Source organism: Meriones unguiculatus, chromosome 1 (assembly GCF_030254825.1).
Source record: "Meriones unguiculatus strain TT.TT164.6M chromosome 1, Bangor_MerUng_6.1, whole genome shotgun sequence".
In the NCBI taxonomy this organism is placed as follows: Eukaryota; Metazoa; Chordata; class Mammalia; order Rodentia; family Muridae; genus Meriones; species Meriones unguiculatus.
In genome coordinates this window covers 25,176,891-25,191,466 of record NC_083349.1, presented here as the reverse complement: position 1 = coordinate 25,191,466, position 14,576 = coordinate 25,176,891, and the positions used below count along the sequence as shown (strand labels likewise).

The 14,576-nt window shown below is 50.2% G+C and overlaps 1 protein-coding gene across 4 annotated transcripts; it reads right to left on the bottom strand.

Annotated features, from left to right (window-relative positions):
* Nucleotides 1–1,095: 1,095 nt before the first annotated feature.
* Nucleotides 1,096–7,954, bottom strand: Batf2 (basic leucine zipper ATF-like transcription factor 2). 4 transcript variants are annotated; one of them, XM_060385054.1, is made up of 3 exons: nucleotides 7,780–7,952; nucleotides 5,443–5,547; nucleotides 1,096–2,241 (listed from the first exon to the last, which is right to left on the bottom strand). In XM_060385054.1, the coding sequence occupies exons 1-3, from the start codon at nucleotides 7,816–7,818 to the stop codon at nucleotides 1,573–1,575; spliced, it is 813 nt and encodes a 270-aa protein (XP_060241037.1). In that variant the 5' UTR covers nucleotides 7,819–7,952; the 3' UTR covers nucleotides 1,096–1,572. The 4 variants fall into 4 exon arrangements, with proteins under 4 accessions (XP_060241037.1, XP_021494016.1, XP_060241043.1 ...); XM_021638341.2 differs by having other exon boundaries at nucleotides 1,096–2,244; nucleotides 7,780–7,949; XM_060385060.1 differs by lacking the exon at nucleotides 5,443–5,547 and having other exon boundaries at nucleotides 7,780–7,954.
* Between the last annotated feature and the right edge of the window lie 6,622 nt (nucleotides 7,955–14,576).

Here is a 14,576-nt window from a genome sequence, read left to right as displayed (position 1 = left end):
GGCAGCTCCAGGCTGCTCGCTCACTGCTGGAACATGTGAAACAGTCCATGAGGAATGCCTCTCCAAAGCACTGTTTTTCTAGACAGGGTTTCTCTGTGTAGCCCTGGCTGTCCTGGAACTTGCTCTGTAGACCAGGCTGGCCTCGACCTCAGAGGTCTGCCTGCCTCTGCTTCCCAAGCCCTGGCATTAAAGGCGTGTGCCACCAATTCCTGGCCTCCCTGAAGATACTAAATCTCTTTCTTTTTTCCTTTAAAAAATTAATTATTGCCAGTTGAGATAGCACATGCCTGTAATCCCAGCACTCAAGGAGGCAGAGGCAGGCGGATCTCTGCAAGTTCGAGGCCAGTCTGCTCTACAGAGCGAGTCCAGGACAGCCAGGGCTACATAAAAAAAAAAAACTTCTACCTCGAAAACAAGATAAAACAAAACAAAAAAAAAATCACCATTATGGGGGGTGGAAAGGCATACACACGTGCCATGCCTGGGAGAGCCTGGATGACAACTTCATGGAGCCAGTTCTGCCTCTCCCCCCCACCCCAACCCCCCGAGTGGGCTTCAGGGCTCAAACGCAGACTGCAGGCTTGTTCGGAAGGTGGTTTATCCAGCGAGCCATCACCCAGCCGACTCTTTCTTTTTGGAAAGACCCTGTGGTTTCCATAGTTAGAGTAAAGGGGCTGCGGAGTTCTCTCAGCGGCTAATGCCAATTGTTCTTGCAGGGGACCTAGGTTCAATTCTGAGGGCACGAGCACCTGGTGGCTCACAGCCATTTGTAACTCTAGACCCGGGAGGTCTGATGGCCTCCTCTGACCTCCACAGGCACCGAGTGTGGATGTGGTGCACACACATCCATGCAGGCAAATGCACTCAGACACATACTTTTAGTGGGGTCTTTTTGGTTTTGTTTTTTGAGACAGTCTCTCCACACAGCCCTGGATGTCTTGAAACTCACTGTGTAGACCAGACTATCCTGAAGCTCACCGGGTGAAAGGAGTGAACCACTATACCCAGCTTGTGTGTGTGTGTGCGTGTGTGTATGTGTGTGTGTGTGTGTGTGTGTGAGAGAGAGAGAGAGAGAGAGAGAGAGAGCCAACAGTGTAAACCAGTGGAAAACACTTTATTTACCATCACACACCGAGATGTGTGTTCTGATCCGGGAGTGAGTTCACTTCTGACACACTGTCTCAGCTGGTGATGAGGACGAGGCACTCTGGGGGGCTGAGCGGGAATGACCGCCCTTTCCCTTTCGGAGCTGATAGCCCTGCAGAGCTCCCGCCTGCTCTCCCAGCTGTCATGGCCCCAGACCCCAGAGCCATGAAGAGGCCGAGGGTAGTGTGCGGGTACTGTGCAGGGCCAGGAATGCTACCAAGGAGAACACAGGCGAGGTTGCAGACAGGTTCCAGGTCCCTGCACTTGGCCCTCTCACCATCCTTTCCTCTGCTGAGGGAGAGGATGGCTTTGCACGGCCCATAGCGGTTGGCACGCAAGAAGAGTAGAAGTGGAGTGAGCTGCCAGGGTGCTCAGGCTGCCTCAGGATCCCAGGGAAGCTATCCCCCAACCCCCCATCTACACAGGCTAGAAATGGACTTTTGCAGACGAGAGCAGTGGAAAGGCCATAAGGGAATGTGGGCTAGAGGCCACCGGCAGCTTCTGCCAGTGTGCTAAGGAGCCAGACAGCGCAGGCAAGCGCTCTCTGTTCTGGGGACTCTCTGGTCCCAGAGCAGCTGGAGAGTCGAAAGACGCCAGCCTCCTGCTGGTGGGCTGCTCTAGCCCAAGGGGCTGTGGAGGCACCAGCTGGTCTGTGGGGCACAGTATGAGGGAATCAAGCTTAGAGAAAGACCCCAGAAGGCTGCAGCCAGAGGGTGATGCAGGCAGGATGGGGCTGGGGGATAGCTGGGCTAGAGGTGTCCTCGCCATGAGAGGGTCAAAGGACAGTGAGGGCAGCGGGGGAGAGAGGAGGCCAGGAGACTCATGATAGCATGGACCAGGAGAGAGTTGCTGGGCCGGGGGAGAGGAACCAGGAGTCTGGAATTGGTCCAGCTGTTCCTGGCTGTCGTGGTATCCATGGGGGGCAGGCTTGGCCTGGACTGGGCTTCCAGAGGGCAGCAGAGCAGGGCAGGGACTACAGTCCACTCGGCACAGGCGTTCATGCAGAAGCAGCATCTGGCTCCACCGTGCCAGCTCAGCTTGCAAGGCCTGGATCTCCTTCCGCAGGGCATGGTTTTGTTTCTCCAAGGACTCGTGCTGCTGGGGGAGAAGCAAGTGGCAGAGAGAGATGTCAGCATCAAGATCCTGTGCACGGTACTCACTGCTATAGGACAAGAATGTCCAGATAGAACCTCTGGGCTCCTCTCTGGTGGACTCATCATGTTCCCTTACCCAGTATCTCCACAGAGCTGGGACCTTGCCTTCTGCCCACCATGGCTCCTCTGAGAAATGCCACTTCTCACCCAGGATCTACATATGGCTTCTAGCTGCCTTCTCCCCCCCACCCCCATCCCATCACTTCACCTGTCCGTTCAGCAACTTTATTTTGTTTGATGGGTTTGGACTGAATCTTTGTTTGGTTGGGGAGGGGCACTGTAAACAAATGAGGAGGAAATAAAGATTTTGGGTTTCTTTCTCTGATCTCTCACTACACCTGGAGCTGGACATTTTGGCCAGCAAGCTCCTGGGATGTGCTTGTTTCTGCCTCTGATGCTGCAGTTATAGGCAAGGTGGTCACACCCAGCATTTTGGTGGTGGTGCTTTTTTTGTGTGTGTGTGACAGGGTTTCTCTGTGTAGCCTTGGCTGTCCTGGACTCACTTTGTAGACCAGGCTGGCCTTGAACTCACAGAGATCCACCTGCCTCTGCCTCCCCAAGTCCTGTGATTACAGGTGTGCACCACCACGCCCAGTTGTGGCATTTTAAACGCGCTGTTAAAGATTCGAAATCAGGTCCTCAGGCTTGCACAGCAAACGCTCTTACCTACTAAAGCATCCCCACATTCAGGTTCTTTTGAGACATGGTCTTACTCTACAGCCCAGGCCCAGGCTAGTCTTGAACTTGCTGTAGGCCTCCCTCCTTGCCTCAGTGTCCCAAATTTTGGAATTACAGGCATGTACACCATATCCTCCTGTGCCAGTAGTTGTAGATTGTCGCCATTAAAGGTTCCCAGGGCTCTGGGATCTGAATGCATTGTCGGGGGACTCAAAGCCTCTCTCTTACTTCCTTTCCTGCCCCTGGATTCTGCTTCTTTCACACAACTGCTGTCTGCTCTGCCAGGACACTTTGAACCCTGCCGCCACGATGCTCTCTCTATGGCCTTAAAGAGCAATTTCAATGTCGTTCTTTCCTGGATACACTGAGTCTGCTTCACTGGACCCGGCAGGGCTCAGCCTCCGGGTCCCCAGAAGGCACCAATAAGACACTATAAGGGTTTGAGGGTACTGCTGCCTAGGTTAGGGGGTTCCCCTGAGTCAGCATTTTCCAAGCTCTGTTCTGCTGAGTTTTGGGTTCTGCAAACCCAGACCAGTCATCAACATGCAATTTTGTTTTGTTTTTGAGAGAGTTGTAGGTAGTCCAGGCTGGCCTTGAACTCCTGATCCTCCAGACTCTAGCTTCTAAACCTTAGAATTACATGAACATGCCAACACGCCCACCCATGTCTCTTCTCTTTGTAAGGCTATCGATCCTCTTGGAGTGGAGCCTATCTGGGCATTGCCACCATGCAAGGATTGTGCTTCTATTTTCTTTTCTTTCTTTCTTACTTTCTTTTCTTTTTTAAAGTTTTGCAGGTAGTGGCACTCTGATGATCAGAGGATAATGAGTGGCAGTAACCCCTTTCCTACCACGGTGTGAACTCTGGGGATTAGGCTGTTTACTCTGAGGCACCCCATTTCCCTCTGCTCCACCCTCGTACTTCTGAATACCATTTATGGCAACAGTAACAATGGAGATGTCAAGAGAATTTTATTTCCACATCTTGTAAGTCTCAATAGCTCAAATAACTTCCTTCAGACCCTTTTGTGAGACACTTTAAAAGGAGAAGTTTTGGCTGGGCAGTGGTGGCACATGCCTTTTAATCCCAGCACTCGGGAGGCAGAGGCAGGCAGATCTCTGTGAGCTGGAGGCCAGCCTGGTCTACAAAGTGAGTCCAGGACAGCCAGGGATACATAGAGAAAGCCTGTCTTGAAAAAACAAAATAAAGAACAAAACAAAACAAAAATAATAAGATGTTTCAAGGACATGCTGCATAAAATGTGGGGTAGGCCACGGCCTTGCTTCTGAAGAGCCTCAGGCCATCAGCTGTCCCATTTGCACAGTAGTTTCTGCCGTTGGAAAGGCCATTTCTTTTTCCTTTACAGAAATTTAGAGTATGTTTTATGGATGTGTGTGTCTAGTGTATGCTTATGGGTGTGGGCACATCCACACCACAGGGCAAGTGTGGAGATTAGAGGACAATTTTTGGGAGTCTGTTTTCCTCTTCCACTGTGTGAACCTTAGAGGTTGAACTCAGGTCTTCGGTCTTGGCAGCATGTGCCATGACCTGCCGAGCCCTCTCTGCAGCCCCAGAAGGAATATTTTAAAGCATTTTAGCTGGGGACATAGCTCAGTTGGTAGAGGGTTCCCCTAGCTTAGATGAAGTCCTGAGATCAAACTCTGGCAGCACAGAAAACTAGGCGTGGTAATGAACGTGTCCTCCCCCACGTGTGCTTCCAGGCTCTTTATCCTGATGCTGTCATGTGATCTACAGTAAACTGTGGGGCCTCTTGTTTCCTGCCAGGCCCTGTTGTGGATGATGGCAAGCAGAACGGAATGGGACAGTTCCCTGCCCTCCTGGCGCCTGCAGTCTCAGGAGAGAAGCAACGTGGAGGATGTGGGAGAAGGCTACCGTGAAGGATGGCTAATCTGCTCACGAGTTAACGGATTCAAGGGAACAGTGTGGACAATGTAGGAATGGCTGGAGTATGAAATGAAGGCCACCATGAAGGGTAGACCAATCCACTCATGAGTTAGTGGGTTGTGTTTCCGGCATTCTCCTTCCTCGCCACGTCAAGTCCTCACTTTGCCACGCCTCCCCAAGAGGTCCTCACTAGGGGCTGGGCAGATGCTGACTCGTGCTCTGGACTTCCCAGCTCCAGAACCATGAGCTAAAGGAAACTCTTTTCTGGGTCTAGAGAGATGGCTTACTGGTTAAGAGAACTGGCTGCTCCTCCGTAGAAACCAGGCTCCATTCCCAGCACCTCCATGGGGCCTCACAACTGTCTGTAACTCTAGTCCCGGGGGATCTACTGCCCTCTCCTGGCCTCTGTGAGCATGGCACACATGTTGAGTACCGACTTTGAGGCAGGCAAAACTCCAATACCCATACATAAAAGAAAATAAACTTTAAAGAGAAAGAGAAGAACTCTTTTCTCTCTAAGTTACTCAACCTTTGAACAGGATCCGAGAGTATCCCTACCTGGTGCAGAGCATCTGCCTTGTCTGTGTGCTTCTGCCGGCTGCGCTGGGCAGCCAGCCTGTTCTTTTGCTTCTTCTTCAGCTGCTTCTGAGACTCCTCAGGGTCCTATGAGCATGAGGCAGAGGTTCTGGGGTCATGGTTTACCCTCTCTTCCCTGATCAGCTATTTGGAAAGCTCTTTCTCAAGTTTAGACCCCGAGAACCCCTGTTCTCCCAAAGTCTGTCTCCTGCATGGCACCGACAGTCCCCCTGAAGACACTGCACTCCTTACTGTAAGGCCAGGCCCAGCCAGTGTCCAGCTCACAGCTTGCATAGAGAGGGAAGCTGGGATTCAAACCCAGACCATAGCAATCTCAAACACACTTTCTAAAAAACCAGCAGTGACTTTTTCTGAGAACAATAACCTCAGTGGTAAAGCAGAGGCACATGGTGCTTTCTCAGCTGTCCCAGGAGAGTGGGGAGAGGAGCTGGGAGTAGACACCCCAGAGCGAGCTGCCATTTCTATAACCCAAGGGTTGATCTCTCTAGCCCAGAACTCCACAAAGGCAGTGTCAGGGCCTGATACGGCTCCATGTACCCATGCCCAACTCCATCTCAAAGTGCTGGTATTCACTTACGTAAAGAACATTTAACTTCTCGTGTGTTTATACATGTGTGTGTGGTGTGTGTGTTTTGTGTGTTATGTATGTATTGTGTGTGTTGTGCGTATTGTGTATGTTGTGTGTATTGTGTATATATTGTGTGTGTGCTGTCTGTGTTGTGTGGATGTTGTGTGTGTTGCGTATGTGCTGTGTGTGTGCTGTGTGTTGTATGTTGTGCATATTGTGAGGTGTGTGTATTGTGTGTGTTGTGATGTTTCTGTGCATATGTGTGTAGACAGACACGCGTATACACGTATACATGCTAAGAAGACAACCTTAGTTATCATTCATGAACAGAAGCCACCCACCTTATTTAAAAATTGTAAAATCATGTGTGTTCTGAATGCATGTATATGAGAGCATAAGTACCCTTAGAGACCGAAAAAGAAGGTGTTAAATCCCCTGGAGCTGGAGTTCCAGGTGGTTTGGTTGTGAGCTGACCCATGAAGATGCTGAGGACCAAATTCACATCCTCTCCAAGAATAGTAAATGTTCCACACTGATGAACCATCTCTCCAGCGCCCACCTTATTTTTTGAAACATAGTCTCTCATTGGCCTGGGCTCACCAATAAGGCTAGGCTGCCTGGTCAGCAAGCAGAGGTTTGCTTGCCTCTTCTTCCCTGGTGCTGGGATTACAGCGCTTGACACCCCAGCAAGCTTTTTAAGTGGACGCTAGGGACCAAGCTCAAGTCTTCACGCTTACAAGTCAAGTACTGCGTTGACTATGCTATCTCCTCATCCCTTCAACGAACATTTGTCAAGCACCAACTGTGTACCAGGCACCAAGTTAGGAAGACACGGAAGTGGGAAGAAGAAGAGGAGGAGGAAGAGAAAGAGGAGGATAAAAAGAAAGAGAAGGAGGAGGAGAAGAACAAGAAGAACAAAAAGAAAACAGGCAAAGTGGCCAGATGTGGTGATGCCTGCCTGTAATCCCAATGGAATGATTAGTTCAAGGCCAGGATTGGCTACATAGTGAGCTTGAGGCCAGCATGGGACACATGAGATCTTTTCTCAAAGAAAGTAGGAATGTAGCTTAGTGGAAGAGCATTTGCCTGGCTTAGAAGAAAGAGGTCAGCAAAGCTACACGCTCACACTGAAGTGCAGCAGCTGCCTAGAATTAACGGAAAGTCCATCTGACAGAGCGGAGACTGTGGCTGGTGGCTCTGGGCCTTCTAACCTTAAGGACCACTAAACTTAAGTGGAACCTTGAAGCCAAATGCCTAGAGCTGGACCCTGTCTCTGTCTCTCTGCCTCAAGCAAGACCCCAGCCACTCTGCCTGAGAACTCTGCATGTTGCTTCGATTGCAGCTACCTTCTCCCCAGAACAAACTGCAGACCCCGGAGGACCAGAATAGAGGCTGGGGAAAGAGTTGGTGAGAAGATGAGGAAGCTGTTATTTGAGGGGTTGAGGAGAAAAGAGAAGGGTCTGGAAAAGGCAGCAAGTTAAGAACAAATGGATCAAGAGTAAGTAGGTATGCAGAGTCCCAGTTGAAAGCTGGCAGCTGCCCTGCAGTGTGAGAGCTGGGAAGGCTTCATTCCAACGCCCAGGAGGAACTGAACCCAGAGATGGGGGTGGAGAGCCCAGCCCCAGGTCACACAGACCATGTTGTGGAGCTGGGACCAGAGCTCCTCACTGCATTCTCCCTTGTCGGGGGGCCTGAGACCCTTAGTTTCTTTCCTAGTCCCCTGTACTCACTGTCCCAGTCAGCAGCGCACCACTCCTACAGAGTTGCATGGCTTAGGCGGGGAACAGAGGTTCAATCCGGTCCTGGGTGTCCCCTCAGCAGCTGTTCCTTCCCAGTGCCCTCTGGAGGCCCAAGGAAGTGGTGGCTCTTTAAACCCCCAGTGACCACTCCGCCCCCAGCACACCCAGTTTCAGTTTCTCCTAAAGCCTTAGGCTGCCCAGAATCCCTGGCTGTCGCTTGCTCACGTGGCTGGAACTTCCTAACATGAGCTACCTTCCGGTTGGGCCCTTTCTCTGCAGGAAGGATGGTGGAGGGTAGACAGGAGAGACAGCAAAACGGTATCCTGGGGAGGACTGGCAGGCTGACAGGGAAAGAACCTGGGGCAGGGGTGCATGAAGGAGCCCCCGTAATCCCTAGGAGAGCCCAGGTTTACAGTCCACACTGGAGCTGTGCAGCTTAGAGGTGGTGACTCACCTTCTCTGAACTTTGCTTTCCTTATCTATGAAGGATGTAGGTAGGATGGAGCAAATTCCCCGGCTGGGGACTGGGTGTGCTTGGTGTGGTGCCTGCGCTAGAGAAGCAGAGGCAGGAGGATCACCCATGAGTTTGGGGCCAACCTGGGTTGCACAGTAAAAACTAAAAATCCTAAAAATAAAAAAAGTTCCCAGGCTTGACTGAGGAACTGAGACAATATGACTGCTCCAAACTCTCTGAGACCGTTGTGGGAGGCTCAGCTGCAAACGTAAACGATCAGAGCTGGCGTGGGGCGCGTATCTTTAAATTCCAGCTCTCGGAAGCAGAGCTAGGCAGGAGTCTGAGTTACAGGCCGGCCTGGTCTACAGGGAGTTGCAGGGCTGCCTGTGTCAAACAAGATGCTGTCTCAACAATGATGCAGAAGAAAAATTTGAATTCATTTAAACTTAACTTTATGTGTATGGGTGTTTTGCCTGTATGTATGTCTATGTACTACATATATGGCCTCTGTCCTCAGAGGCCAAAAGAGGACATTGGATACCCTGGAACTGGAGTTACAGATATTTGTAAGAAGCCATGAAGGTGTTAGAAATTGCGCCTGGGTCTTCTGGAAGACCAGCCAGTGCTCCTAACCACTGAGCCATCTCTCAAGTGCCCAAAATAAAAACTCTAAAAGAATCCTTATGTCCAAGTTAATTTTATTTTTATCTTTGGTTTTTTGAGACAGGGTTTCTTTGTGTAGCCTTGGCTATCCTGGACTCATGTTGTAGATGAGGCTGGCTTTGAACTAACTGAGATCCACCTGCTTCTGCCTCCCAGAGTGCTGGGATTACAGGCATGTGCCACTGTGCCCGGCTCCAAGTTTATATATATTTTTTTTAAAGTGCCAAATCTGGGTAGAATCGAGGATGCCTACAATCCCAGCACATTCGAAATAGAGGCAAGAGGATCAGAAATTCAAGGCTATGTATGGCTACACAGAGAGTTCGGGTCTAGCCTGGGCTATAAGAGACACTGTCTCTTAATGAATAAGTAAAATAAATAAAAATAAAAGAGGCTGCAATTGATTAGTAGTGTCTGTCGTGCCGTGATTGATTAGTGATGTCTGTAACGGCCAGCGTAAAACTGCTCCTGAAGCCAGCCTGGCTCTTAAGAGTTGAAAGATCCCACTGAGCACTGGTGCTCTGCCCACCAGGTTAACAGCTGTGGCTTCCGTGTGCTCATCTTTTTGCTGGGGATGATCAAATCAGTCCTAGTTTTCAGAGCTGTTTGAAGGGAAGGAATTGGGATGAGGAGAAAGCCCTTCCCTTATTATAAAGTAATGCCAGGCTAGGTGCATTCCCTCTTCTGAGACTTGCATTGAATCTGGATTCTAGGATCACTAATATGTGTTCATCATTAAAACTGTCTGGGCAGGTGAAATTGGACCTGACAGCCAGACCCTGTCACCTTGCTTCTGAGAGCCCTGGGGACAGAGTCTAAAATGGAGTAGGCGGTACAAGGAGGCTACCCATTTCCTGGAATTACTTTTGTTTCCCAGACATCAGGTAGGGCCGCTGGCTCGAGGCAGGCTCCCGAGGGGCTCATTAAGCCAGTCTGTGAACTCCACAGAGGAACAATCTGGAGGAGGTTCGGGCATGATGTCACCCCCAAAACACCTATGGGGGAGGCTAGGGCCTAGGGTCCCTACTTTGGCCTGTATCTCTAACTAGAGCTAGACTCCGTGGACCTCCTAGACCAGCGGCTTCCAGTAGAGGGTGGACAGTGCCCAGGAGTGCCTCCTCCTGGGAGGCCACAGCCCCAGAGGAAGGGGAAAGGGAGGTGTTTATGGCTTGATCTTCAGAAAGGAGAGGGAGTGGCAGGCAGGGAGGGGCACGGGGTAATAGTTAACCATAAAGGATCCTGCAAGGCTTTCCTGAGAGTTGGATGGACTCCCGGGCCAGTGGGACACACACCCTGACCCCTGCAGACAGTGCTCTTATACCAACACAATACTGTAACGTTTATCTCCCAAAGCTCTGAAGGCAGAAAACAAGATGCCAGCAGATTCAGCTCCTGCCAAGGGTTATCAGGATCTCATATTACAGGCCCAGGCTAGCCTTAAACTTACAGAGATGCTTCGGTCTCAGACTCCGGAGCGCTGGGTGTATGCGTATGTGACATCAAGTCCTGAAGAGTGTGCTAGAGCTTTTGTTTTTGTTTTCTAGGACAGGGTCTCACTAGGCAGACCTGACTGGCTTAGAACTCTATATAGACCAGGCTAGCCTTAAACCTACTGCCTCTGCCTCTGCCTCTGCTACCATGCCCATTGCCTTCATTTCTATTTATTTATTTATTTATTTATTTATTTATTATTTTTGAGACAGGGACTTATTATGTAGCCCAGGCACACCTCCTGTGGTTGATTCGACTACAGGTGTGTGACACCACATCTACTGAACAGTGGTGTTTGAAACATGAATTGGCGGGAACACAGACTTTGAGAACATTCCAGAAGGAGAGGGTTAAGGCCCAGAGAGTCAAGGCCACCCACCCCAAAGGGGCAGAGCTGGAAGGGAAACAAAATCTCTCACTTTCTCAAGCCTTCAGTCCTCTCCACTGAACTCTTGGAGGCCTGTGACTCCTGCAGTCCTGGTGGGTGGAAGCTACAGGCTCCCCACTACCTGAAGTTCAAAGCCAGTGGCTGTCTTGTTCTCTGAAGTGACCCTATGTCTCAAAAACTGCCTTTCACCTAACAGATGCTCCATCGGCGAATGGAGTAAAGTAGGCAGCTTTAATGTGGGGACCCTCTGCATATCCAGTATCCCCAACATTTCCCTGAGAAAAGAAACTTCTGGAACACTCACTCCTATAGGACCTACATACCTAGAGGACTCATTAAGCCAAGTGCCTCAGTTTGACACAGAGGAAACTGAGACACAGGGAAGGGATCATTTGGTAGAATCCAGGATGTGTTGGTGCTTGGTCCCAATGCCCTCCCACACCTGCTGGGGTTGGAATAGATGCTCAGGCCTCCAGCTGGGCAGGGACGGAGATCTCTTGGTTTAAGTCTTCCCATGAAGTGCATCTCTTGTTTGGAGGCTGGCCTTCTCAGCCCTTGAAGTGCACAGAAGAAAAAGGGGCTGAGGGTGGGCGTGATTCTTCAAGCCAAATGAGAGGCCTGCTGGAAGCTAAGCCTTAGCTGCTCACAGTCTGTAACTCAAAGGTATCTGGACACTCCTGTTGGGAAAGTCACTTCCTGTCTGGGAAGTCACTTCCTGTTGGGGAGGCCAGGGAAGGCTTTCAAGGGACACAGCTCTTTAGGAGGACATTAAAGAACAAGCAGGCTCTGTCCCAGGCCTGGAATCTATCCTGGACCAGACACTGGACTAACTTCCAAGTCTCCTTGGTAAAATGGATTGATAAGGATTTGATGAAGCAGGAAATGTAAATGCAGCCTAGAGTGCTGCAGAGCAGAGAGTAAGTCAAACATCTGGGGAATCTGGGGGGAAGTTTGCTTTTTAGTAACCAACAGTCTTTTCCCTTTTTGTTGTTGTTTATTTGTTTTATTTTGGTTTTTTTTTTTTGTGACAGGGTCTCTTTGTGCAACAAATCCTGGCCTCGAAATCAGAGATCCACCTACCTACCTGCCTCTGCTTCAAGTGCTGGGATTAAAGGCTCCGCTTTGGCCCTCTTCTTAAAAATAACTTTTTAAGATTATAATATAATTACACCATTTCCCTCTTCCATTCCAAGCCCTTTCACATATTCCCCTTGCTCTCTGTCAAATTTATAGCCTCTTTTTCTTTATTACATATATACACATACATATGTACATATATATATATTTAATCGTCTGATTCTGTATAATGTTGCTTGCATGTATATTATTTCATGGCTGACCGCTGGGTAAGCAGTTGGTGTGTTCTCCATCTGTTGCAAAGAGTTCTCCTGGTGAGGGGTGTGGACCACACTAATCCGGCTAGACCCTGGACAAGGATGTCTGCTCCTCTTGATTTGCACAGTTTTGTGGGTCTTCTGCTCAAAAGAGCAGTGAACTGTTTTTGCAGGTCGCCTCACACTGCTCACTAAAGTAGCCTCTTGGACTTTTAACAAAGACTCTCAATGGACATCTATTTTTTGTTCACATCATGCCAGGCTTGGATTTTTCTTCTTTGCCAACACCATCATCGATAGCCAAGCATGGTGACTCACACCTGTAATCCCAGAACTCAGGGTGCTGAGGCAGGAGTATCAGTGGTCACAGGGGTCCAGACACAGCTCCAGGTAAGTGCCGCTGAAGCCTGATAGGTTCCTTTAATCTTTTAGGGACCTCCACACAGGTAAAATCAGGTCATTGGCTTCAGAACAGAAAAGAGTTTCAGGACGAGCCAGTATGCAGCAGGGTTGAGGCTTATTAGAGATAAGTTCTGCCAGTGAGATGACTCAGAGGGAAAAGGTACTCACTGCCAAGCCTGTGGCCTAAAGTTAAACTCCTGGGACCCACATGGCAGGAGGGAACCAGTTCCGCAAAGTTGTTCTCTGCCCTCCACGCATGCGTAACGTGCCATGGCACCTGTGTCCACCCACAGATACACACATGATAGATAAATCCATTTAACAGGATTTTGTCTAGAGATTTATCTGTGTGTGTACCTGGACGATTTTATATGCAGCACATGTGCACAGGTGCCCTCCAAAGCTGCATGAACTGGAGTTACAGGTAGTTGCGAGTCACCCGGTGTGGGCGCTGGGAATCAACCCATCCTCTGCAAGAGCAGAAATGGCTCTTAACTGCTGAGCCACCTCTCCAGCCTCACAGTTAATGTTTGTGCTGTTCTTGGGTCTCTGCTGGCAAGAAGCTTCAGCCAGAATCCAGGGTAAAGTGTGCCTTTCTTTTTCATGTCCCGTAATTTTCTCCTTCTATCCTGCCTTAGGAAGATACTCAAAGTTTAAAGGCAGCTTGGGCTACATGGCAAGATCTGAATGCACCCCTCCATCCCACTTTTCCAGAGTACAAGAACAGAGGGAATATACATATTTTAATACCCCCCCAAGGTAGTGGCGGCAGGCGCCTTTAGTCCCAGCACTCAGAGGGCAGAGGCAGGTGGATCTCTTGAGTTTGGTCTATAGTGAGTTCCAGGAAAGCCAGGGCAACACAGAGAAACGCTGTCTTGAAAGAGAGGGGGAGGAGAGAGAGCACCCTCACACACACATGGGGGCCTGGCTACATTCTCAAGCCGGGACTCTGTAGCAAGCTGCCCACAAGCAGCAGCAGCTTAGCTGCCTTGGCAAGGGAGAGTCCTCCGACACTTTCCCAGTAAGTACTCAAATGCCCCCCAGGCTTTTCTCTGCTTGGTCTGACAAGTCTCATGTGCATTCTTGATATCCATGAGCTGGGCAAAGGCAGGGTTTCAGGCTTACTCTTTGGCAGGGGCTGGGGTCAGCCTTATCTAAACCACAGGGACTAGAGGTGAGGAAGTGACAACTCCCGAGGCCATCCGGATGCTGCATGCCAGAAGGACAAATTCTTGAGCAGGTCCTGGGAAGAGAGTAGGCTCAGAACAGCCAGGCACGAGGAGTGTAGGTCGCTTCACCCGGCTGGATAGCCTCTTTCCCCCAGTCACCTTGCCAAGGCAGGACAGACTCTCTCTGTTGTTTGAAACAGAGTCTCATATAGCCCAGAGTCACTTTGAATTCTTTTATTTTTTTTATTATTATTTGTGTGCATGTATGCTTTGCTTGCAAATGTGTTTGTGTACCCCTTGCATGGCTCTTGCCCAAGAGGGCCGGGAAGAGGACCTTCAGTACTAGAGTTACAGATGTTGGTGAGCCACCATGCAGTCCCTGGGAATTGAACCCAGGTCCTCTGGACGAGCAGCCAGTGCTCTCAACTGCTGGGCCATCTCTCCAGCCCCGACCCTTGAATTCTCGACCGTCCTGCCGAGTGCTGATGCAACTGTCGCCTGCCCTGCAGGGACTTCTATCCTTACCCATTTTGTTCCATTCCTTGCCAACAGCTACACTGGGAAGCAAGGCCTTAGGAGCAATCTATACACAGGAAGGCGAGGGCTTGCTGAAGGGAACCATTCTAGGCAGCTGATTGCTGGTCAGGGACTGGGGGAGCAACTTTTGAGGACGTAACCCAAGAAGGACCACTTCCAGTATCAGCACAGCAGTCAAGGATGGCTAATGGAAGGGCCTCCCAAGGGGCAGGTAACTGCAGTTCTGTGAAGTCCTTCCCTGGTGGTGGGTGGTGCCAGCCGAGAGGAAGGGAGAGATGACACCTGCCCCAGTGCTCAGCAGGGAATCCTGCTCTCTGCGCTGCTCTCTGCTGCCTGGAAAGCACTGCGTG